General features: G+C 34.4%; 1 protein-coding gene and 2 long non-coding RNA genes across 3 annotated transcripts; 1 reads left to right on the top strand and 2 right to left on the bottom strand.

Moving 5' to 3' along the window:
- LOC110268635 lies at positions 6,314 to 10,142 on the top strand. Its single transcript, XR_002356906.1, has 2 exons — positions 6,314 to 8,894; positions 9,183 to 10,142. It is a non-coding gene; the product is annotated as an uncharacterized LOC110268635 (long non-coding RNA).
- Positions 10,140 to 19,024, bottom strand: LOC107623241 (elongation factor G-2, mitochondrial-like; the record flags this gene model as incomplete). Its single annotated transcript, XM_016325432.2, is given in 17 exon segments — positions 10,140 to 10,240; positions 10,352 to 10,472; positions 10,759 to 10,884; positions 11,161 to 11,282; positions 11,382 to 11,450; positions 11,534 to 11,608; positions 11,691 to 11,833; positions 12,277 to 12,304; positions 12,650 to 12,688; positions 13,098 to 13,164; positions 13,867 to 13,955; positions 14,983 to 15,078; positions 15,912 to 15,983; positions 16,619 to 16,769; positions 16,857 to 16,978; positions 17,539 to 17,760; positions 18,467 to 19,024. Coding segments are annotated over 17 exon segments (2,066 nt in total), but the record flags the coding sequence as incomplete, so codon positions are not given.
- On the bottom strand, positions 25,621 to 26,274 carry LOC107623252. Its single transcript, XR_001616390.2, has 3 exons — positions 26,238 to 26,274; positions 25,799 to 25,861; positions 25,621 to 25,672 (listed from the first exon to the last, which is right to left on the bottom strand). It is a non-coding gene; the product is annotated as an uncharacterized LOC107623252 (long non-coding RNA).

The following is a 27,255-nucleotide window of genomic DNA, read 5'->3' as shown; positions in this document are numbered from 1 at the left end:
GGGTATTTACTGTCCGTTCTAGGATTCTCTTTAATTCTCTGTTAGAGACTTCAGCTTGCCCATTAGTTTGTGGATGATATGGAGTGGCCACCTTATGGCGAATTCCATACCGAACCATGGCAGAGTAAAGCTGTTTATTGCAGAAGTGAGTGCCCCCATCGCTGATTAGCACTCTAGGGACACCGAACCTGCTAAAGATATGTTTCTGGAGGAACTTCAGCACTGTTTTAGTATCATTAGTGGGTGTGGCAATGGCCTCAACCCATTTTGATACATAATCAACTGCCACCAAAATATAAGTGTTTGAGTATGATGGTGGGAAAGGTCCCATGAAGTCAATTCCCCATACATCAAACAACGCACTGCACCAATGGCGTGATCACTGGCATCACACATTAGCTCAAATGGTAATGTCCAATCTGGTGCAAAAATGACTGGTGCTGTGACCAGCTTAGCTTTCAGCGTTTCAAACGCCTGCAGACACCCTGTGTCAAACACAAATGGCGTGTCAGCAGCTAGCAGATTGCTTAGAGGTTTTGCGATTTTTGAAAAATCCTTTATAAACCTCCTATAGAATCCTGCATGCCCCAGAAAGCTTCTGACTGCCTTAACATTGGCAGGTGGTGGTAATTTTTCAATTACCTCTATTTTTGCCTGATCCACCTCTATTCCCTTGTTTGAGATTTTATGCCCAAGGACAATCCCTTCGGTCACCATGAAGTGACATTTTTCCCAGTTTAAAACTAGGTTGGTCTCTTGGCATCTTTTCAGAACAAGTTTCAGGTGATCAAGACAGGAGCTGAATGAGTCTCCATATACTGAGAAGTCATCCATAAAGACTTCCAGAAATTTTTCCACCATATTAGAGAAAATAGAGAGCATGCATCTCTGGAAGGTTGCAGGCGCATTACACAGCCCAAAAGGCATCCTTCTATAAGCAAACACTCCTGATGGACATGTGAATGCTGTTTTCTCTTGATCCTGGGGATCTACTGCAATCTGGTTATAGCCTGAGTAGCCATCCAAAAAGCAGTAATACTCATGACCTGCCAGTCTTTCTAGCATCTGGTCTATGAATGGTAAAGGAAAATGATCCTTTCTGGTGGCTGTATTGAGTCTTCTGTAGTCAATACACATGCGCCACCCTGTAACTGTTCTCGTAGGAACCAGTTCATTTTTCTCATTATGAATCACTGTCATGCCTCCCTTTTTTGGGACGACTTGGACAGGGCTCACCCAGGAGCTATCAGAAATAGGATAAATAATCCCAGCCTCTAGTAATTTGGTGACCTCTTTCTGCACCACTTCCTTCATGGCTGGATTTAGCCGCCTCTGTGGTTGAACCACTGGTTTGGCATTATCCTCCAATAGGATTTTGTGCATACATCTAGCTGGGCTTATGCCCTTAAGGTCACCTATGGACCACCCAAGAGCTGTCTTGTGTGTCCTTAGCACTTGAATAAGTGCTTCCTCTTCCTGTGAATTTAAAGCAGAGCTTATGATCACTGGAAAAGTGTCACCTTCTCCCAGAAATGCATATTTCAAGGATGGTGGCAGTGGCTTGAGCTCGGGTTTAGGAGGTTTTTCCTCTTTCAGAAGAAAGTTCAGAGGCTCTTTCATGTCCCCTGAATCCTCCAAATAAGGCTGAACATCTTTAAAGATGTTTTTGAAAAGGATATGATGATTTTTGAAAAAGGTTTTAAATTTTGAAATAAAAATCTAAATTTTAGAAATAGATTTCGAAAAAGATGCTTTAAAATAGAGAGAAAAGATATTTTTGAATTTTAAGAAGAGAGAGAAAAACAATAAGATAGCACAAGATTTAAAATTTTTAGATCTAATGTTCCTTATTTTCGAAAATTTTGGAAGGAAAAACACAAAGGAACACCAAACTTAAAAATTTTAAGATCAAGACACAAGGAAAACTCAAGAACACGAAGGAAGAACACCAAACTTAAAATTTTTAGAAAACCAAACCAAAATTTTCGAAAACCAAAGGAAAATCAACAAGAAAACATCAAACTTAAAGTTTGGCACAGGATTTAATAGAGAAATTATTTTTGAAAAATATTTTAAAAAGAAAATCAGGATTCTAAAATTTTTAACACGAAAACAATAAGAGACTCTAAACAAAAAAAAGAAATTTGTCCTAATCTAAGCAACAAAATAAACCGTTTAGTTGTCCAAACACGAACAATCCCCGGCAACGGCGCCAAAAGCTTGGTGCACAAATTGTGAATTACACGTTTCACAACTTGTACCACTAACCAGCAAGTGCACTGGGTCGTCCAAGTAATACCTCACGTGAGTAAGGGTCGAATCCCACGGAGATTGTTGGTTTGAAGCAGTCTATGGTTATCTTGTAAATCTTAGTCAGGAAGTCAATTATGTTTATCATTTGAATTGCGAATGAACAAGAGAGCATGGATTAAAGGTTACTTGTTATGCAGTAATGGAGAATATGTTGGAGTTTTGGAGATGCTTTGTCTTCTGAATCTCTGCTTTCCTCTGTCTTCTCTAGGTTTACGGAAAATGAGTAAACTATAGCAGATGGTATAGAGATCCACTTCTGGGGCCCACTTGGTGTGTGCTGGGCTGAGACTTAAGCAATTCACGTGCAGAGGCCATTTGTGGAGTTGAACGCCAGTTTTTGTGCCATTTTGGGCGTTCAACTCCAGCTTTCGCTCCTTTTCTGGCGCTGAACGCCAGAATTGGGTAGAGGACTGGCGTTGAACGCCAGTTTACGTCGTCTATCCTCGTGCAAAGTATGGACTATTATATATTGCTGGAAATCCCTGGATGTCTACTTTCCAACACCACTAGAAGCGCGCCATTTCGAGTTCTGTAGCTCCAGAAAATCCACTTTGAGTGCAGGGAGGTCAGAATCCAACAGCATCAGCAGTCCTTTTTCAGCCTGAATCAGATTTTTGCTCAACTCCTTCAATTTCAGCCAGAAAAATACCTAAAATCACAGAAAAACACACAACTCATAGTAGAGTCCAGAAATATGAATTTTTCCTAAAAACTACTAGAATTAATATAAAAACTAACTAAAACCTCCTAAAAACTACATGAAATTAACCCCAAAAAGCGTATAAAATATCCGCTCATCAGTCATTTTCTCGAATGATAGAGCTTTGGCACTAGAATTTGCTTAATGAAATGGACATTGATGACTATTTTTTTTCTACTTTTCTGTGCATCTCTTGATTTTTGATTAATTGATTATTGAATATTGATGACTTGATCAGTTAAGAATATGGATTAGTTTAATTTTTAAATTTTGTTGTTTATCTATCTTTTTTATTAGGATAGTTCTGGGTTGCCTCTATATGAGATAAAAATACAGTGTGATTAAACTTTATTCAATTTAGTGAGAGCTTTTTAATATGTGTGATGTGTTCTTTCCAAATAGAGGCTTAATTTGCTTGTGTATGATTAAACCTTGCTGCTTTATAAAAGAATGAACTAGCTAACATTCTGGGGCTTAATTTGCTTGTGATTTGAATTTAATTAAAGACAAATGGAAGAATGAAGGCCATAGTTTGCTTAGATTTTGCTTACCATTTTGGTTCACTAATCCATCTTGATTAAATACAATGTAATAAGTGTCTTGCATGTGATTGTTTTCAATTATCAATTTATCTTTTATTAACGTAATGAGACTCCTTTATAGCTATGCAATTGATGACTTCTTGTTAGACCAACTATATTCCTGTCTTTTATTATTGTCTATGTTAATTTGTTAATCGAAATATATCAGATCACACAGAATATTATTATTCATTGAAAAAAGTTGAGAATTTGAAGAAACACTATCTCTAGGATCACTTTTGTCCCTTTTTGGATTAAAACAAAATTAATAGTTTCAATAAAAAGATGTCAAGGAAGAAAATGAGTTAAGCAAAAAAAGAGAAAGAAATAAAAAGAGAAAGAAAGAAGGAAGAAAGAAAAGTTGAGATATTCATTTATATAAAGGGAATCTAGAAACACATTGTGATGACTAAATTAAAAGATATCTCTATATATGTATCATGTTGCTAAATGCTACAAAGGGAATGGACATATAACAAAAGATGGAAGGAAAATAATGAAGGATGTTGTGAGGAAATATTGAGTGATTGCTTCAGAAGATAACAAAAAGCTATCCACCTGCTGTAATTTTTGGTCTATTAAGTAATAATGTAGATTAAAATATGATAGGTGAAAACTTTTAATGAATGTTGGAGACCTGTACATGGATGTTGCAAATGATATTATGTAGGGTTTTTTAGAGTTTTCTAGATTTTTCTATGGTTTTTTAGGATTTTTCTAGGATTTTCTAGGGTTATCTAAGGTTTTCTAGGGTTCTCTAGTATTATCTAGGATTTTTTTAGGGTTTTACTAGAATTTTCTAGGGTTTTTTTATGGTTATCTAGGGTTTTCTAGGTTTTTTCTAGGTTTTTAGGATTTTCTAGACTTTTTTTCATTGTTTTTTAGGGTTTTTCTAGTGTTTTCTAGGTTTTTTAGGATTTTCTTAGGTTTTTGAGGGGTTTCAAGGATTTTCTAGGTTTTGTCTGGGTTTATCTAGAGTTTTTAGGATTTTTAGGGTTTTCTAGGATTTTTTTAGGGTTTTTTAGGATTTTTTTTTTGTTTTTTCTAGGATTTTTTAAGGTTTTTTAGGGTTTTCTAGAGTTTTCTAGATTTTTTCTTAGGTTTTCTAGGATTTTTCTAGGGTTTTCTTGGGTTATCTAGGATTTTCTATGATTTTCTAGGATTTTTTTGAATTTTCTAGGGTTTCCTAGGGATTTTTTTAGGATTTTCTATGGTTTTTTTAAGGGTTTTTAGGTTTTTTGTATTTTCTAAGATTTTTTATGGTTATTTAGTGTTTTCTAAGGTTTTTCTTGGGTTATCTAGGGTTTTCTAGGGTTTTTTATGTTTTTCTAGGGTTTTCTAAGGTTATCTAGGATTTTTTAGAATCTTCTAATGTTTTTTTTTGTTTTTAGAGTTTTCATGTGTTTTTAGGTTTTTTCTAGGATTTCTAGAGTTTTTAGGACTTTCAAGGGTGTTTTTATGGTTTTTAGAATTTTTCAGGATTTTTCTTGGGTTTTATAGATTTTTCTACAGTTTTCTAAGATTTTTCTATTGTTTTCTTGGATTTTCTAGGTTTTTCTAGAGTTTTCTTTGGTTTTCTAGGACTTTTTAGTGTTTTTTAAGATTTACTAGGGTTTTCTAGGATTTTTAGGGTTTTTATTATTTTCTAAGATTTTTTTTAGGATTTTCTAGGGTTATCAAAGATTTTCTAGTGTTATTTAGGGATTTCTAGAGATTTCTAGGGATTTCTACGGTTTTCTAGGATTTTTTAGGATCTTCTAGGGTTTTCTAGGGTTTTTCTATAGTTTTCTATGATCTTCTAGGTTTTTCTATGGTTTTCTATGGTTTTTCTAGAATTTTTTAGGGTTTTCTAGGATTTTTTTAGGGTTATCTAGGATTTTCTAGGGTTTTTATGGTTTTTCTACGATTTTCTAGGATCTTCTAGGGTTTTCTAAGTTTTTTTGTAGGATTTTCTTGGATTTTTTTATGGTTTTAGGGTTTTCTAGGATTTTTATGGTTTTTCTAGGATTTTTTATGGTTTTTTCTAGGATTTTTTATGATTTTTAGGGTTATCTAGGGTTTTCTAGGGTTTTCAAAGATTTTCTAGTGTTATTTAGGGTTTTCTAGGATTTTTCTAGGGTTTTCTAGGGTTTTCTAAAGTTTTCTAGGTTGTTTTCAAGGGTTTTCTAAAATTTTCTAGGATTTTTAGTGTTTTTTTTTATATTTTTTATGGTTTTTAGGATTTTTAGGGTTTTTCTAGGATTTTCTAGATTTTTCTAAGGTTTTCTAGGATTTTTCTATTGTTTTCTAGGGTTTTCAAGGGTTTTTCTAAAGTTTTCTAGGGTTATCTAGGAATTTCTAGGGTTTTGTAGGGTTTTCTAGGATTTTTCAAGTGTTTTTTTAGAATTTTTAGGATTTTCTAGGGTTTGTAGGATTTTCTAAGATTTTCTAGGATTTTTTAGGGGTTTTTCTTGGATTTTCTAGGATTTTCTAGGGTTTGTTAGGGTACTTAGATTTTTTTAGGATTTTTTAGGGTTTTTCTAAAGTTTTCTAGGGTTATCTAGAGTTTTCTAGGGTTTTTTAGGGTTTTCTAGGGTTTTCCAGAATTCTTTAGAATTTTTTTTAGGAGTTTTTAGGAGTTTTCTAGGATTTTTTAGGGTATTTTTTAGGGTTTTGCACTAAGTGAGAGATCTTTGGTTTAATACACACCTATAACATATTTTTATAATATNATAAACTATTAACAAAAATAAAAAATCTAAAGATTTCAAATTAATACATGAGTGACAAACACTCCAAAAAATACCCCAACAACTATGACATTCCATTTTCTCTTTGCTTACCCAACAATACCCACTACTTTCGAATCTCCAATATTCTTCTTCCATAGCCCCTCAGTCTCCCACCCTGTCGTAGACCAGAACGGCAGCCACTTCTTTCTCCAGCATCCCTCTGATTTCTTCATTGTACACTGTTACTATTGCTGTTGAGGCTGCAACCTTTGAGCTCGATGCCGATCTGCTCACTTCTCCTCTCTTCGCTGCTGCTGTGCTCTCTACTCTGTACTCCCTCTCTAACCTTACCTTTTGCTTTCTCTACGCACACCGCCGCTATTCTATCCACTAGCAGGCTCCGCCGCCGCCTGCAAACTCTGCTACCAGCACTGCAACGAACGTCTCCTTCCTTCAGAAAATTAGGTATGCGTTCTCCTTCTTTATCTTCTATTTGTTGTCATTTCTCAATTTGGAACCTAAATTTGTGTCTCTTGTTTGATTTTATCTAAATATTTTTTCCTCTTGCTCTGTGAATTGAATTTATTTATTTTTAAACTATGGTATTTTGTATGATTGTTTTGTGTCATTTTCTCGAATGATAGAGCTTTGGCACTAGAATTTGCTTAATAAAATGGACATTGATGACGTATTTTTTCTTCTACTTTTCTGTGCATCTCTTGATTTTTGATTAATTGATTATTGAATATTGATGACTTGATTAGTTAAGAATATGGATTAGTTCAATTTTTAAATTTCTTTGTTCATCTATCTTTTTTATTAGGTTGGTTCTGGGTTGCCTCTTTATGAGATGAAAATACAGTGTGATTAAACTTTATTCAATTTAGTTAGAGCTTTTTAATATTTGTGATGTGTTCTTCCCAAATAGAGGCTTAATTTGCTTGTGTATGATTAAACCTTGCTGCTTTATAAAAGAATGAACTAGTTAACATTTTAGGGACTTAATTTGCTTGTCATTTGAATTTAATTAAAGACAAATGGAAGAATGAAGGCCTTAGTTTGCTTCTGTTTTGCTTACCATTTAGGTTCACTAATCGATCTTCATTAAATACAATTTAATAAGTGTCTTGCATATGATTGTTTGCGATTCTCAATTTATCCTTTATTCACGGAATGCGACTCTTTTTTGGTTATGCAATTGATGACTGCTTGTTAGACCAACCATATTTCTGTCTTTTATTATTGTCTATGTTAATTTGTTAATTGAAATATATCAGATCACACAGAATGTTATTATTCATTAAAAAAGTTGAGAAGTTCAAGAAACACAATCTCTGGGATCACTTTGTCCCATTTTGGATTAAAAAAAATTAATAATTTACAATCAAAAGATGTCAAGGAAGAAAATGAGTTAAGCAAAAAGAGAGAAAGAAATAAAAAGAGAAAGAAAGAAGGAAGAAAGCAAAGTTGAGATATGCATTGATATAAAGGGCATCTAAAAACATATTGTGATGACTAAAAGATATCTCTATATATGTATCATGTTACTAAATGCTACAAAGGGAATGGACATATAACATAAGATGGAGGAAAAATAATGAAGGATGTTGTGAGGAAATATCGAGTGATTGCTTTGGGAGATGACAAAAAGCTATCCACCTGTTGTAATTTTTGGTCTATTAAGTAATAATGTAGATCAAAATGACGATAGTTGAAAACTTTTAATGAATGTTGGAGACCTGTACATGGATGTTGCAAATTATATTGTGTAGGATATTTGTATCTCTATTTGTGGTCTATTGTAGACATAGTTATCAAATCCGGCTTGACCTGGCCGGTTCGACCGAAAATTCGGTCACTTCGTTACTTGGTCGGGCCAAGCCACTCGTTGAACTGGTTGTGCAACAGACCCGGTCGAACCCGGTTCGACCAAACGGGTTTTCGTGAAATCCAATGACCCGGCCGGTTAATTTAACCCGATTCGGGTCGTTCTTATTTTTTTTTCTTCCTAATACTTGAAACGGCGTCCTTTCATAACCCCCCTCCTAACCTTTCCCTTTAGATGAAACCCTATGCTTAAATGCCAAATCTGAGACTCTTGACTCTGAGAGTCTAAGTAAAACCCCCCTAATCCAGCCAGTCTCTGTGATCTCTCCATCTCTAGCTCGGCAGTCGGAACTCAATACTCAGTAGTCCCTTTCTCGTCTCTCCCCTCACCTCGACAGTCGTCACTCTCAGTCTCTCACGGCCTCACCTCGTCGCTCTCTCAGTCTCTCACCTCGTCCACTCACCTTGGTCGTCGTCGCGGTCCCGTGCCCCGGTGTTCGCTTCGTTGGCGGCAGAAGCAGACGGAACCGCATCTGGTCCCTCGGGTAGTGGTGGTGGTCATCTTCTTGCTTCTCACGGTCTCTGTCTCGCACCTGGTCTCGATCTCTCCCTTCCCTGCGCTCTTCGTCCCCGGTAATAGAGGCAACAGGTCCCGGTGGACTGGTCTTCGTTGTCGTCTTCTTGCTTCGAGCCTTGCCGTTAGCTTCTCCCTTGCCATCAGCTTCTCCTTCGCCGTCAGATTCCTTTGTGCAACCCGATTTGGTGAGTTCCCCCTGTTCTTTCTGTTTTAATTTTGTTGCTGAAAACCGAATGTGTTGCTGAAATTTGTTACTGATTATCATGAACCTTGAATTTGTTAATGAATTCCCCCTGTTCTTTCTGTTTCAATTTTCTTGTTTTTTTTTTTGTTGCTGCCTGAAAGTTATCATAGTTTATATTTTTGTTGCTCCCTGAAAGTTATCATAGTTATCATACAATGCAACTAGTTTCTTGTATCTCTCTCTTCAAACTCTTCTTTCTCTTATTCTGATGTTCTGCATCATAATACAGTGTTTCTTATGAAAGATATAGATGCAAATCAAAATGAGAAAAATGTTGATCAAGCTCCAAATTTATCCTATGAAGATATAAATTTCGATTTTAAGATCACTTGGACTTGATTATCAATTATGTTATCTTTTGCTTGTTCTTGTTTATTTAAATAGAAAAAATATTTTGTATTAAAAATTAATTTATTATCTTTTTTTGCATCATTAGTTGTCTAAAAATTAACATTTGATTATTATTATATTTGTAAAGACTTACATTTTAAGTTTTAGTATGTAATTTTAATTTTATTTATATAATTTATATTTTTTAAATTATGACCGGATCAACCGGATAAACCAGTGACCCACCAGTTGATTCAGTAATCGGGTCACCTGGTCATTTGGTTCTGATAACTATGATTAATATTATATTAAAGTGTGTTTATGTATCGATTAGGATATACTAGAATTAATTAAGATCAATTAGGACTCATCATGTTCTTCTTTATTATATATTATAATTATGAGTAATAATTAATTAGTGTATATAAATCTAAAAATTGAGGAGTTCATTAACCTTTTTCACATTATAATCACCGTCTAAAAGTGGTATCAGAGGCAAAGCATAGGTTTTGTCAGTTTTTTCAAAAAGCATTCTGTCAGTTTTTCTAGCCACTAATTAAGATGACTTAAAAACTCTTAACCTAAATTAAAATTTAATAAAAAAAAAAAATCTGACATCGTATACCATAGATAAAAATATCATAAATAAACCAATATCAAAGATAGAATAAAATAAACCAGTATCATAAACCAATACCATAGATAAAAATATCATAAATAAACCAATATCAAAGATAGAATAAAATAAACCAGTATCATAAACCAATACCATAGATAAAAATATCATAAATAAACCAATATCATAAATAAACCATTTGAAAAGAGAAACAAGGATAGAATAAAATAAGAACCCCACTTGTTAATGTCACCAGCAACAGCTCCTTGGAATTCTGTTGGTACTTTCAGCTCAACAAGCATAACAAGTTCTAATATAAATGGCCTGGAAGCTGTATAGCACTGATACAAATATCAAAGAATATGGTCATTACTATGAGAACAAAACTATGGACAATATTATCAGGATGATATGTGCAATGTTATGAATATGGATGCGGAATTGTAAAGAACCTGTCTGAAAGCATAGATAGAAGCCAACTTAAATGCAAGTTCACTAGAATCAACGGCATGAGTAGCACCATCTGTCAAGACAACTCTAAGATTTTCAACAGGATGTCCAATTAAAGCCCCCCTGTATGAAAGCAACATTACGTTACCATAAAATGAGTATTGTAATACTATCATGGCTGAATCGCATAATAAAATTGATGTTTCGTAAATATGCCTATGAATGAACTTTGGCTTCCTCAATATTACATTCTTAGTCCCCATAAATTACTTTTGAATGCTCACTTATTCCATCATTACATTTTTCGGTGGTCTTTATTACATTCATGGGGAATAAGATAATATATGTTGAACAACAATTAGACTTAAAGTAGAAATCACAAATAAGCAATGATGAAAATTTCACTCACGAGTTGGCGGCTTCCTTAAAACCTTTTTCAATTGCAGGGATAAAACCTGATGGAATAGCTTGCCCAACAAGGAGGTTTTCAAATTCGAATTTAGTTGGTGATCCTGCCCGAAGTGGTTCAATATACCTGCAAACATAGAACATAGTGAATTCACTAAGCATCAAGAAACAAAAGGTGATTAGGGATAAGTTGGAACATCACAAATTCACAATCAGCTGCTATCATAAAGTAAGATATACTTTATACGGAAGCCATTAGCCCAGAACCAGAACCACAGCAAAGAGAAGAAGGCTTTATCCAATTTGTTTTAAATCTAAGGATTATTACACTTTTATTGAGAAAAGAAAAAGGATATTTATACACATGGATATGGTAACTAATATAAAAATTACCGATACATACCCGATTACCCGTCCATATTGACCTTGCCCTCCAGATTGCTTCTTGTGTAAATAATCAAAATCAGCACGTTGTGTAACAGTTTCTCTGAAGTTTACATGGGGCTTTCCAATAGTTGCATCAACCTTAACAAGTAGGAACATAATAATGAAACTCCAGAAGCAGGAAATATAAAACCAGTATCAGCAAGGATTAACATTAATGCATGGGAAAGGAATAGGTACCTTATACTCTCTCCGAATACGTTCAACATAAATATCTAAATGTAGTTCTCCCATTCCAGAAATGATAGTCTAACAACAAAGGTAAACTATGTCATTGCAAGTACAACAAATTTGCCACTTTTATGATCTAGATAAATAGAATAGAACATTACCTGCCCACTCTCTGGGTCTAAACCAACACGGAATGTAGGATCCTCTTTCTAGAAGCGATTCAAAGCTTTTGAAAACTGCAAGTGATATACCAAGAAAATCAAATACATGATAAGCTGGGACAGGGTGGTCAGTGTGTTACATAAAGAAACTACTTACTTGCCCTCCAGAATCTTTTGAAACTGGCTGTACAGCTAATGACATTACAGGTTCAGGAACATTCATGGAAGTCATTGTGTATTTAACTGATACATCGGTAAAAGTATCTCCTAATAACCAATGGATGGAAAAAAGCTAGACAAGTAATCATGTATTAAGGCCAATATAAACTAACTTAGGCAACATATTACTACAAGATTAAGTTCAAAATTGAGTGCAATTCATTCTCTACATCAATAGGCAGAGACTGCTAACAACAAAAGACTCAATTATCAGAAATTCAGAATGTTTAACAGCTGTTGAGAAGGATTGACAGTAATTAAGCCTAAAAAATTGATTAAACTATACAATTAGAGCCTTACAAATTAATTTAAAAGATTTAACTTGAGAGTTTCCTATGGGCATTGGTTAAGAGAGAAAATAGAAAAGTTTTGGTTTGCATTAAGTGCACAGAAAAATTAAAAAAAAAAATTAACATTTACTTGTTCTTATAGTATTCTTAGTAAGTGCCTTAACACTTGTTAACAAGACCCTTAATTAAATCTTGAATAAATAAAGGTACAATATAGGATTCCAGAAATCAATATTTGCCCTGCATGAGCCTCTTGAATGTCCTGCAATTTGGATAAAATCCTAATTGAATATTAAATATATTTAATTATTGAAATATATTAAACAGTCTTCGTAACAAATCAAGCAGGGAAAGGTACCCCTACCAAGTTACTCTATAGCAAAAACAATAGCCTATAACCTACCCAACAAAAGTTTCTTTTTCTTTTCTTTTCTTTTCTTTTTTGTTTTTTCTTGATAAAAGAAGACTTTTTTTAATATGAAGAGAAAACTAAACAAACTGGGTAGGACAAGGGGATAAGAGTTCCTCTTTACCATAAAAAAATAATGAGAAAAAAATACCAACAACATGAAAATCCGCCAGTAATACTGTAAATCCAAAACCTAACCTCCATCTCATCAGAATGCATCCTAACTAAGCGAGGAACCTGCATCCATTAAGAAAAACATTTAGCCAAAAATTCATTCTAATTTTGAAATGCAATACATGAAAGCACAGACCTAATGATCTAACTAGTGAAAATATTACATCACTGGTAGCACAACAACAAAATTTTGGTGCATAGTTTTAAAGAAATTCATGAACCCAGGGTAGATTAAAATTGAATAATTGCTATAATCTTATGTCATGTAATTTATTACTCTTCCCAAGATGAAATCTAAAGGAAATAATAAAAAGCTGAAGATTTCAACAAAACACTACTGCAAAGTTGTGTTTGGAAAAATCTTGAGAGTTACACCTATGATTTATAGCATAGCATTAGCCAAAAAAAATTCCAGGATTCAGTTGCACATATGCCCATGAATAACACAATCACAAAAAGCCTTAGATTTTACCTTGATCTTCTTGCCGGTGTTTACATTAATAATAAACTCGCCCTTGTGGATCACACCCTCGTAAATTCTTCAACACCCAAAGCCGGGGGGAAGGAAAATTGAGAAAACAATCCAATAATTTTGTGTAATTTACAAAGTTAACACATTCAAAACAAAATATATGCAGACAAACACACGCAGGGAAAGTGATAAAATGGTTAATGGTGAGAATGAAATGAGTAAATCTCGGTTGTGGGAAAACAAAATGCTCAGGACGGGGAGGAGGGGAGCGCAATATGGGCCCGAGGAACTGGTAACTCTGGGCGGCAAGACTGGTGGGGAAGGGTAGTGAAATAATTTTGTTAGAAAAGAGAGTTGGGGAGTATATTGGGAGGTGACAAAATGCTGAGGAGGGCATTCAGATTGTTGGGATTAGAATCAGACTAGGAGAGGGTCAGGTCTCTCAAAAGCCTGCCATTTGTCACACATTGTTTTTTCCTTTCTCAGTAAAGAACACATATGACCTGGGGAAGGGTAAAGCCACATTGGATTTTACCCATTTCCTTCAGTTTCTGTACTGTTTGATCTCTTTTCTACCTACAATTGGTACCAGTTGTTACATACAGTCATACGAGATGTGACTTCTTTATGTAATCATGTGAGCTCTAAAGTACGTCAACCATTCATGTACGATGATGCAGCCAAGAATTGCTCTCACTCTCATAACAGCCAACTTCTCTAACTTGATACTGCCATATATATGTTGAAAAAGAGTTTGAAGTTATATTACCTTAAATATGTCAACTGGCCAAACCGCCCTTCCTCCAACTTAAATGCCAACGGTACAAGTGGCCCATCAAGACTTCCAGTCAACTCAACCTGAAAGTGCATAGATAAATTATTCAATAAAAAAAGAAACAAGAGCACAAATGCAAAATCGGCTTGCAAAATCATTTGCTGGCCTCTCATTGCCACAGCAAGAACTCTTGAGGCCTTTTGGTATCATTTAAAATCCTTGGGTTTTTCCCGATGGATTTGCATCAGTTTCTAATTACCACATTCAGAGTTTTGGATCATACCAAGAAGCAAATACAACTGGTAACTTTTCAGTGTTTTGGCGCATTCGGTTGAAACTTGTAAAGGAAGTCCATGCCTTTTAACAGCTCCTTTTCGACTACTCATTTAATTGAGATACGATTACCTTTTCGGCCTCGCTTTGGTGCTTAGTACATGGTCTGTCTAAGGGTGTTCCTCACTTCCTCTAGCTAACATTCAAAGGGATTGGCATGCTTTAGTACATGGTCCTGTTTGTTGGGTGATACCATTTTGTATCCATGTGAGGATATTCCATCCTCTTGTGTACATTCTTCTCTCTCCTAATAAAATTTCTTTTTCTATCAAAATAATTTAACCTTCCCTTGACTAAGTTGTGATTTATATTTTGAAAACTTATGCAATAGTTATCATCCCGGTTAAATCTAAGTTATGTTATTTTTCATTTTGTATTTACTTTTTCTGCCTGGAGTCTTACAAATGCTACTATAGATGCAAGAAAATGTCCACATGAGAATTTTTAACTTTTTTAAAGATTATGTTTAACTAGTAATTACATTTTAAAAAATCCATGAAAATTTAATTATTCGAGTAATTAACCAAGTTCTTAATTGATGTTTTTCCCCTTTCTCTAGGTTTTACTCTATTTTCCATATATTTCCTTGTATGATTCTTCAAACCAAATATTCTTCTTTCACTCCCACTCAAATATATATCTAATCTATAAATATAAAGAAACTTATAAATCATCATTAAAAAATAGCCTGCAAATTCAGAGGCCAATTGACAATTTATGACAAATAGATCATAATATCAAAGCAAAACAAAGATAAACATCTTACAAATCAGGTACCTTTTCCTCATTCTTTGTTTGGTCAAGGGCATAACTACTAACTTCAATTGGACATGGCAAATAATTAAGTACACCATCCAGAAGTGGCTGTACTCCCTGTATCAGTAACAGAAGACAATGAAAAGCATAAGAGGCAGAAGGTAAAAATAGGGATGCCTGCAAGCATATGCATGTACAAGAGAACCTCTTGGGCGTTTGGGAGTTTGAACTTGAGAGCCCGAGACGAATTGATGATGAAAAGATTCATCAATTACACAAATCCGATCAAAAGGTAACTTAATAAATGATACAAATTACAAAACATTACACGCCACATTAACAGAGCAATCCAGAATATCACAAGCAAGATAGGAGATCGAACACAAATAGGAGACGAGTAGTCAGTAATAGATAGTTATAAACACAGCAGCATTCTAATAAAAATTTATCAGGAAAAAATATTTTATTCCTTTATATTTATTGTGTATGGTCATAAATTGACCTGTATTTGATTTCATTTGGGCATATGATGGGATCAAAAATCCCAGACATCTATGATCCAATCAAAACAAACGTAAAGGATCTAGTAGGTTGGGCAACTTAAGCTACCTCTTGCAATGTTTGAATATTTTACACTCCTAATATTTTGAGCCATCCTGACAAATATTAAATACCTGCTAACATGATGCATGCCATTTATGATCCCATATATGCATATTCAACCATTATAGCAGTTGTGTATTACAGAATGTCGAGGCAACTATGCCAAGAGGATTTAAGTTCTCAAAAAAAGAAAAGGAAAAAAAAAAATAAATATCCAAATTAGGTGCATTGTGTACATATGGAAAATAAGGATACAACATATTAATAATGTAAAGAGGAGGAATATAGAAAGCAATGACTATATAGCATAGAATACACATAATAACTAAAGGTAATTCAATGGTTGCCTTATTTTTAAAAGCACTACCCATGAACACTGGTACAAACTTCAGTGCTATGGTGGCCCTACGAATTGCTTCCTGCTCAAAGAAAAATGACATCACAATAATAAAACTCAATATTTAATAAAATAATTAAATATTCTAAACTACATATAAAGCTAAAGGAGAATGCCGTACATCAACTTCATGATAATCTATTGGTGAAAAACCATAGGCCGAAGTGAGTGAAAAATGCAAGAACTAAGCATCAACGAAGAACCAAAGAACCATGCTTACAACTTTTATTAGCAGAAACCATACATATTACAATATAAGCAATTTTTTTCACTGATAATCATAAAATAACAAGACCACTTCCCATTGACACACCTATGCCTTTACTATTTCTGATACACATCTAGAATGCTCAAGACTTCTATGTAATCAACAATAAAACATCCCAACAAAATAATTGTCAGAGGTAAACCAAATTCGATGCATATCCTATAAATCAAATAATGAACATACCTAATAGAGAAAGCTAGAAAACACTCTAACTTGATTAGAAGAGTAGGGACTTAAGAAACTGACTCTACCAGCTAGATTAGGATAAATACAACAGATTCAGAAAATATCTTCTCTCTCTACTCAGTTTCAGTTAATACCAAACTTCAATAGGGATGAGGGAAAGGAAAAAAAAAAAACCGAAAAATGAAAAAAGAAAACCCACAGACCTGAAGGTCAGCAGGTGATATGGGCTCATCACCAAGAAAAGCTTCAGCAAGTTGATCATCAACTTCTGACACAGCTTCTATGAGCTCACGCCTTTTTTCTACTTCCAAGGCTTCCATATCTGCAGGCACCTCTTCAGTGACAACTTTTTCACTGAAATAAGCAACAATAGAGCATGCTAAAAGTAAGCCATAAGGAGAATTAATTTTAGTAATAAACAGCAATAATTTTGAAACAAACCCATTAGAACCCCGAAAATAGTATGCTTTTAACTGCACAAGATCAACAAGTCCCTCAAAATCATCCTCCAAGCCTATCAGAACTTGCATTGCAGCACTATGATGCCGAAGTTTAGATCGTGCCTGTAAAAGTATAGTCCTCAAATGAGAAAAAAGTTATACAACTATAATGATGATGTAAGCACTTTTGGCTATATTTTGCTATTGAATATATGATCTCTTATCCTCCTTCTCCTTCTATCCGTATTAATGATTTTCTTCTTTTATCAATATAAATACAATAAAAAAGAAAGTATGGTGACAATGATATAATGAATCAAAAGGAAACTAAAAGGATTTCCAGAATGCACAAAGGTAATAACAAATAATACTTACTAAACTACCAAACTAAAATTTGATAGCTTATATATTGCTGCAAAATCTTAATTAATGTGATGCTATATACATATAAAAATTAAGGTGAAGTCATAGAAGATTTTTAGTAAACAGGTTACAGAAGGTTTTATCATGAAAAATCAGCTTTAGAAGAGGTTCAACTTTTTCAAATTCCTTAATTTCTCAAAGATCAGCAACCAAGGGATTGAGGAACCGAATCTGCGAAATTCTCTCCCATAAAATCGTATGAATGGCAATAAAACTATAAAACATATCATCTATACAGTCTTCATTAATCTCCAATGAACCTGATTTAAAACTTTCCATGGATCTGCTCCCATTCGATCAAGCTTGTTAATAAATGCAAGTCTTGGAACCTCGTATCTTCTCATTTGTCAATCTACCGTGATGGACCGACTTTGCACACCACCAACACTACAAAGTACAAGAATAGCACCATCAAGGACACGCAAAGCCCTCTCAACTTCAATGGTGAAATCAATGTGACCAGGTGTGTCAATTATGTTAATCTGCAATGACAAATTTCCCAAAAGAAATACAAATACAATTATATTTTTACCCAAAAATTAGAAAGTATAAATAATTAGCAAGTCAAAGAGATAAAAGAAGGAAGTCATCAGTACTGCAAGTATAATATAGAATTCTTATTCCAATATTCCAATGTTTCAACATTTCTGACTGTCATCGAGACAATTTACTTTTGCTTAGCAGACTAACTTTTTTATTTTCTCAATTCCACTTAAGAATGATTACACATTGAAACCTTTTCAACCTTTTCTCCATTCTCCATCATAACTAATAACTAATCCATAACAATAATTAGTATGTTAGGGATTGCAGTAACAACAGCACTCAAATCTCACTATACATTAAAAGCTCATTAGCTCTTCAAAATTGATTTAATACTTAAATTCAGTCTGAGCTCAGTCAACTCATAACCACATAAAATTCATCCAACTGAATCTCAACTCCAATCATAACTTCAACACTGAAATGAAACTGACTGATTCATCATAGTCACTAGTAGATTGACAGGTACTTCAATACACATTTTCTTTACAGAAAACGTAAAAAAATAATTACTTTTTGAAAAATTAGACTAAAATTGGAGTAAATAACTACTTTTATATTGTTTTATCATTTGAGGAATAGCAAAACAACAAAACCATTTGGAGAAGGGGAACAGTTTATCAATAGCAGAGAAAGAGATATTACCTTATAGTCTTTCCAAGAGCAGTAAGTAGCAGCAGACTGGATAGTGATACCTTTCTCCCTCTCCAAGTCCATGGAATCCATCTTGGCGCCGACGCCGTCTCTGCCCCGAACCTCGTGGATCTCGTGGATACGACCAGTGTAGAAAAGCACTCGCTCCGTCGAAGTTGTCTTGCCGGAGTCGATGTGAGCAGAGATCCCGATGCTGCGTAACCGCTCCATGGACTCCTTCCACCATGGCTCCTTGTCCGCCGCCGCCGCCCTCGCTCGAGCAGCGTTGCCCGACGAGAAGTGCCGCAGGTGGAATGCACCGGCAAGGAGGGACGACGCCGGAGACGGAGACGGCGATGGGGATGCCGGGGGCACGGAGGAGGAGAAGAAGGTGTAGAGCAGGCGCGGCGCAGAGGACCTGGCTATCCGTGCCATGATGGTGGTGGAAGAGGTGGCGCAGGGTTTGTCGTTTGGTTTGTGGTTTTGTGGGGGGCTTACTGGTGCGGAAACCCTGTGGTTCGAAATAGGAAATTATTAGGCAAATGTTCTTAGGATTTTTTGTAATAAATAAAATAGAGTATATACGGTCAAATAAGATTCAGAAAATTTCATATTCGACGTTTTGGTGTAATGAAATTTTTTTACAATCAAAGTTTTTGAACTTTATAAAACAATTAGGTTTCCGTTAATTACTAACAGCCAAAGACTACGTGACCATTAAATTGCTGACTATAATGTTGTTACGTATCGCCAATCAGATTAATAGATTCTTTAAATTAAATTTTTTGGACAAAACACTGCATTTTTACTTAAATTAAAACAACAACATTTATATTCAGATATACCAATCGCATTTAGATTTATATCAAAATTTTTTGCATTGGCATTCACATAAGAACTCTTGTGTTTTGTCATTCATTTCAGAATTTAAGTAGAAAAGCAGCATTTTATCCCAAAAAAAAAAAATAACATCGCTTTTGTCCTTTAATTTGGGAGACTTATTAGTCCGACTGGCGACACGTGGCAACGTTATGGCCACGTCAGCAACTTAACGACCACATCTACTCTTATTGTTAGTAGTCAACGACTTTGACTAACTAGATATCTAAAATGTCTCGTTTATATAAAGTTTGGGGACCTTGATTATAATAAAAAAATTTTGAAGACTAAATCGTCTTATACGAAATTTTTTGAGACCTATTTGAATATATACTCAATAAAATAAATTTAATAATTACATAGAATTTATAATTTTATTTATTTTTTATAAAGTTAACAATTAATTTTTATAAATTTCAAAAATAAAATAAATTACTATCATAAAGTAATTAACTTAATTCATAATAAAAATAGATAATTTAACCAAATAAACAATATGGTTAAGTATAATTTTGGTCCTTAATATATAGGCCGGAATTTTTTTTTTGTCTCTAATCTTTTTTTGCATACAAAATCGTCCCTAAGGTTCAAGTTGGTTTTAAATCGTCCTTCGGGCTAAAAAATACTTTTTAAAGACGATTTTGCTCTTTATGGTTTCTTTTCCTTCATGTCATTCTCGTGAAATCATTTCGTCTTCCTCAAATAACTCACAATATTTGAGAACACACTTGGTCTTTTAAACATTTGCGTGAAACCCTACAAAAGTGTTCCTGCGAGGATGATCTACGCTAGTGGTTGAAGACATTTTGTTGTTGGGAGTTTGACCGAGGGTGTGGCGTGATGTCGCATTCGTCACTCATCTTCATCACTGCAAATAGCCGTTGTTGAGGTAAGCTTGCTTTCCATGCAATGTGGCTTCACCTCAAATATTTCTTACATTTGGGTGGTTTAAGCTTTACAACAATGTTGCTGCATCTGAATTGTTTAGGGTTTAATGTAGACTGCATTGACGGTGGATAAAGCTAGGTTTGTGATGATCTATTTCTTTTCTTTCTTGTTTGTTTTAGTAATGTATTATGTTGAATCATAATAGGGTTGTTTGAGTAGAAGACAGTGTATTTACATGAGGGTGCATCATGGGGTGCATTCGGATATGAGAACGGGGTATTTTTAAGTATTTGAAGGGGCAAACTATAATTATCGAAAAAATTGATGGCGATCGGTGCTCTGTGTTGAGGCCTGTGAAGAATTAAGACGGTTTGGATACTTGGAGTCCAACATTGCAGCATTATGGTATAAAGATCCAACTACGGAAAAATAACTTGAAGATGTTAAAAGGTGACTCAGATGTAATTGAGATGTGGGGTTTGGTGATTTGTTTGTGGTCTATGATATTGGGGATGCGGATGGATTTCCGAAAATTGGTTATATTGACGTAGGGGGAGTTATTGGGGCGTTGAAAGTGAGAAACTTAATGGTGCTGTTCTTGAGATAGTTGGTATTTGAAGGAGAGCAAGAAAGGAGTGTGATAGTAAAGGATGATGACCCTGTGACTGAAGCAGTTGATGATGAGGTCGAAATAGAATTTCAGAATGCGGAAAGTGGGGAACATAACGAGGGTGTTTCAGGAGAGTTAGGAGGTGGAGGACAGATTGGAAGAGGGTTGTTTGTCACAAAGAGTGCCTCTTTTGGCTTTATGCACACTGGGTTGGCGGGGAGGAGTCAACATGGCAATTAAGAAGCTTAAATTTGCAACATACTTGCATGCAAACACACAGGATTGGCATAATGAACTCCAAATGGCTAGACAACCAGTTTAAGAAGAAGGTGGAGTCTAATCCAAGAATCAAAATAAAGGAGTTGGTGGCAAAGGCATACAAAAAATGGAATCTGACTGTGACTAAATCAATGGCAGTAAAAACCAAGCAAAAGGCATTGAGCCAGATTCAGGGCATTTAGAGAGCAGTATAAGAGGATTAACGATTATTGTTTGAACTTCTAAGAGCAAATCCAGGATCATCCGTTTACCTGAAAATGATTCGGTCCCTGGATTTTGCTCAGGAGATCCAGAACCCAATCTTGATGAATTATTGTATATTCCAGAGACTGTATGTATCCTTTGATGCATGCAAGAAAATCTTCCAACACTGTAGACCGTTTGTTAGTTTGGACAGATGCTTCTTAAAGACTCCTTAGGGTGGACAATTGTTGACTGCAATTGGAAGAGACCCGAACGATCAGATGCTTCCAATTGCTTATGTAGTGGTTGAAGCTGAGACATATGACTCCTTGATTTGGTTTCTGAGCCATCTTGTTGAGGATTTGGAGTTGGAGAAAATTGGAAAATGCACCTTCATGTCTGATCAGCAGAAGGTAATGATACAGTTTACATTATTGTTATGCTTTAACAAATAATGATTGTTTCAAATTAGATACAATGATTTATGGACTAACCAAATGCATGCTCACCTTCATTTCATAAGGTTTGTTACCAGCATTTGAAGAGGTCATACCAGGGGTGACAACAGACTCTGCATGAGGCATCTCTATAGCAATTTCAGAAAGAAATTTCCTAGTTTAGAGCTGAAGAACAGAATGTGGCAGTGTGCAAAGGCAACTCATTGGAGGGATTGGGAGAAGGAAATGAAATCTCTGAGACTTGTAATGATGGGGAATTTTGACATTTAAACGACATTACACACAGGTTTTGGTCGCATTCTAGATTTACATTTCATTCAAAATGTGATATCCTTGTTAATAACATGAGTGAAAGTTTTAATGCTATCATAGTAGAGGCAAGAGAAAAATCTATTGTAACCATGTTAGATGACATTATGGTGTATCTCATGACTAGATAGGTTGCCAATAGAGATAGGATTCAGCTTTACTAGGAAAATATTATGCCAATAATTAGGAATAAATTGGAGAAAGGGGCAAGGTTAGCTAGGGACTGGAGGCCATACTGGTCAGCTACTAATAAATATGAGGTCATGTGTGGATTAGATAAATTTATTGTGGATCTGGCTGCTGCTTAGTGTTCTTGCAGGAAGTGGCAGATGAGTGAAATTTCATGTCCTCATGCCATTAGTTGCATTAACTTCAAAGGACTAGATTTAAAATCCTATGGGGATGATTGCTAAAAGAAAGATGCTTACCATAAGTGCTGCTACCAGAAGGTGATATACCCTCTGAATGGACCGGATTTATAGGAGAGAACCCAATATGATGATGTCATGCCACCTCCTTATAGGAGGCCAAGTCACATACCTGTGAAAAAGAGGAAGCGAGGATCTGGAGATGAGGAGAACAGAAGCCAGAATCACCTATCACAGAGGGGTCAAATTCAAAGATGCTCTAATTGTGGTGATGTAGGGCACAAGAAGGGGGCTGCACAAAATCTAATAAGAGTGTATGTGCCATTATGCTCTAGGGTTTACTTGAGTTTATGCTATGTATATATTTTATTTTTTGGTTATGTATTTAATTCTGATTCTTTTTATATAATTGTGATTACCTTCATAGGCCCAAATCTCAACACAACAAGCTGCCAAAGCTCCTAAGAGATGGAGGAAGGCTTCATCCTCACAACTCCCTGGTCAAATAGTTCAAAAAGGGAAGTAGAGGAAGACTTCATCCTCACAACCCAACCCTCCAGCAACTCAACCCAAAAAACTAGCTTCTAAACCCAAGAAATCAGCAGCTCAACCCAAGAATGCAACAACTCAGTCTAATAACCAATTCTAGTCCAATCCTAAAGCACCTTCAGCCCAACCATTGGCCAAGAACAAAAGTACAGTAGCAATAACCTCCTCCAATAAGAAATAGTCACCGAGTCAACTAACTAAGAGAAAGAGACATTTTTCTGTCATACAAACTGGTGCACCATATGTTCTTCTACAGAAGTTCAAGCTAATGGCAAAATTACCTTCTAATAAATGGAAAAATCTTTAGATATTGCTCGTTATGTTTGTTTTGTTATCAATGTGTTACTTAGTTGGAAACAATGTTTTATGCAACATTCCAGATACTGTTACTTGGTTTTAGGTATTTCAACACACTATCTTGAATTGTGTTTTTTGTTTAAGTGGCATGACATCCACTGTAAGCTATGGTTTCAATTTAGACTTGTATAATCCATGGGTTAAATTGTGAAAGTTTTAACTTGTCTTTAATTAAAATTGGCCATTAGGTCATTACTAGATTTACAAATCTGATTCCTACATATTGTTATACTAAGCTTCTGATTTAAGCTTGGCAATATTATTATTATTATTATTATTACTATTATTATTATTATTATGAATTAAAAAAATTATTTATTTATTTTTACCAACTTATAAATTTTATTTCTATTATGTTATTGTTGATTTTTCAATATACTATTGAGATTCGTTATGCTGTTGTTTGTTATTTAAAATTTGATGTTGAAACTTGTTATGTATGTTTAATTTTGTAATTTACAAAACCACAAATCCGATTCCATCCAAACTGCACCTCAAGTAAAATTAGTATTCGAATCAAATGAGTGTTTAACTCAAAACCTATCCAAACTGCACGAACACCCATACCATCGGCGTCATCTCTCCCTCCCCTCTTCTCTCTTTCCTTCCTCTTCTTCCCTATCTTTTCGTTCAGTCTCTGATCTCTCTCTCTTTATTTCTTTTGTTTTCAATGTGTGGGATGACCGAATGGGAATTTTATTCTAATTTTAATTTTTTTATTAATAAGGATATTTTAGTAATTTTCTTTATTTCAATTTCTATATTTATCTTCAACTAAACAGGATACTAACATATAACTCATTCTTTTATACTTTTCACTAAATATAATATAGAGACTTTATCTTTGAGCGAAGAGTGTGCCAATAGTCAGACCATGGATTAAACACCAACTACTTTAAGATAAAAAAACACCAATTATTTGCAACATAAGAGAAAATATTACGATATAAACTCTGTTAAAATCTAAAGTGGTCATTAAAATTGGCAGCTTGCACAAAAAAAAATCACCGAAATTTTAATTACACTATACAAATCTCCAAGATTAAAAAAATTGCACCACGTGGTTTCTATCCCCTCTCTGTCGAGTTACACATCATATCTTGAGTAACTTGACTTAGACAAAATGACGTTACTTTAGTTTTGACGATAAATATTTGTTGAAATGATAATAATACAATTTTTTTAATCTTAAAGATATTTATAATGTATTTAAAATCTCAAAAACTTTTTCGGTGCAAACGAACAATCTCAAAAACTACTTTGGACTTAATCCAAATGCTACATTGCAAACGTTATGGAATCTTGATGTACGAGTAAAATTTCAAAGACCATTTTAAACATTAACCCTTAGATATTAATTAAGCTTTTGGCTATAAGTACATACTTATTTTCAACATATTTAATCTACAAGACACATTATGCAAATAATTGAGATATTATATATTATTATTGATAATATATAATGATATAGGTGATATTATGCCAAGGTCTCAGGCATCTACATATCTATGTGAACCGACAAATGAATATACAACCCTGCTAATGGAACATAGCAAAGTTAAGTTTGACTCATTTAATAAATGAGCTCAAATTTTTAGCTCAAGCTCAGTAGCTCACCGGCTTAAGAGCTTAGCTTATAAAGTAACTAACAAATTGAGCTAAAAATAGCTCACATGCTATTAGGAACAAGGTAAACTACCGAAATTGCACCAAAAACTCATATTGCTATGAAAAATAACCAAACAAGATTTCTATGAATGACAAAGAAGTCTCAAAAGATTTAAAAACGTGACAAAATTAACAAAAATATCATATTTTTTTTACATAAATGATAAAGGAATTTTGTATTTAGCAAACAACTTGTGCATTTTATTTTAAATTCAATCATTCACAAAAAGCATTGAAAAAATTCCTTGACAAATCACCAAATTTTAACTATGACAAAGTCTCATTTTTCTAATAATACTTTCAAAAAATCGCATTGAAATCTAATATCTAAAGTATTTTATGAAAAAATATAACTAATATCCGGTTAGTTTTCTCACTTTTTAAATCTTTTGGAGCTTATTTGTTATCTTTCTAGGTTATTTTTATTAGCGGCATAAACTTTCGAGTACCATTCTTGGTAGTTTATTTTTAAGAAAGTATCTCTTCATGCAACAAGGAAACTAAATGAACAAGATATAGCAATAGTTTCAAATAGAACATTTGCTTCATACCATATATAGCTTCCATAAACACCAAAAGGTGATCCATGGACAGAGAGAAGCATCTCACTAGGTTTCGGCAGCCTAAGAATTTTGGGTGTCATCCCAACAGACAAGCGCTGACTACTCACCTGCAAAAGGCAACAAAGCCAAATCAATCACAACTGTTTAAAAAATAGCCTCAGCAATGAATACTAGAGTTCATAAAGTCATCCATAAAAAACAGAAGGTAAAAAATAAAGGGAGAAAATTCGGACATTGGGAGTCTGAAGACCTTCTTGACTTGTGAGAGTCTGAGCTTCACATGGCTCCTCAAAAACCTATGTAACAAACATTCAATCAATTCATATTATCATAATACATTGCAACCACTAATTAGTTTTTATTTGCAAGCTGTTTAAGTTAGTCATAATAGATTTAGCAGCGTATGCAATGAAACTAGTAATAGAGGCAAGTTCTCTTCCATCTGCACATGAAAGGATCCTAAATGAATAGCAACATTTCTCATTCAAATCAATTCGTGGATGCTTCAGCACATGATGGAAATGAGAATGGAAGTGCTATATTAATGCTGCTCCTACACAGCTACCCCAATTTTATGTCGCATCAAGTCCTATGTAAGTGACCCAAACAAGCCAGCTAAGGATGTTACAAAATACAATTAATCAAAGTGCACAAAGAAGATAGAGAACATACAAAGTCCTTAAAATGAAGATTTTCATCACCAAGAAATTATGTTCTCCCTACCAACAAAGAAGTAAACTAACAGGTATCAACTACAATCTATGCCAAAATGTATAAGAACTATAATATCTATAGTAAAATCGTTCAAAATTGAAGGAACTCAAACATTTTAAGGGGCACAGAACAATAGTATGTTTCGTAACATACATTTCCATTTTTTTAATTCAGTTTAGGAAACTTTAATTCAGATATGAAATGAGTTAAATCGAAAGAGAAAACTAAACACTACCAGTATTGCTAGAGTATTCAAAACCACCAAACTGAGGAACCGAAAAAGGACATTCCGAAGGAAAAGCAATCAAAAGCCTCTAGAACAGAGAAGCGTGCAAATCTCTTCCTACACCACCACAAGTCGTGGACATTCTGCTCCTTTTCTCTTTCCACTTCACATCAAATTTTCCATTACCTTCATCTTTCACAATTGAGGGATTTGGTAAGGTTTCTTCGAAGACCTGCAGTATTGTTCTAGTACAAAATACTTTCTTTATTTAAATAAACAAGAGTAAGCAAAAGATAACATAATCGATAATCAAGTCCAAGTGATCTTAAAATCGACATCTATATCTTCATAGGACAAATTTGGAGCTTGATCAACATTTTCCTCACTTTGATTTGCATCTATATATTCCATAAGAAACACTGCATTATGATGTTATGCAGAACATCTGAAATAGAGAAAGAAGAGTTTGAAGAGAGAGGTACAAGAAACTAGTGAACTGAATTAACTTCATCTTATTCTTCCATCAATGAATCAATTCTACACACCTCTTAGAGGGATGCAAGAGCTTTATTTATAACAGAGTTGAAAAAGAGAAAAAGATCAGACATCAGAATAACAAACCCTAACTAACTGTACCAAACTGATTTTGTTATTGACTAACTCTCTTATCTCTTATCCTTTAATATACAGCAACAAAAGATTTAGCAACACAACAAGAAGGTTCAGTAACAAATTCAACTCAAGTCGGTT

Source organism: Arachis ipaensis, chromosome B02 (assembly GCF_000816755.2).
Source record: "Arachis ipaensis cultivar K30076 chromosome B02, Araip1.1, whole genome shotgun sequence".
Classification (NCBI taxonomy): Eukaryota; Viridiplantae; Streptophyta; class Magnoliopsida; order Fabales; family Fabaceae; genus Arachis; species Arachis ipaensis.
Note: the sequence above shows the minus strand (reverse complement) of the source record. Positions and strands in the feature narration are given on the sequence as shown.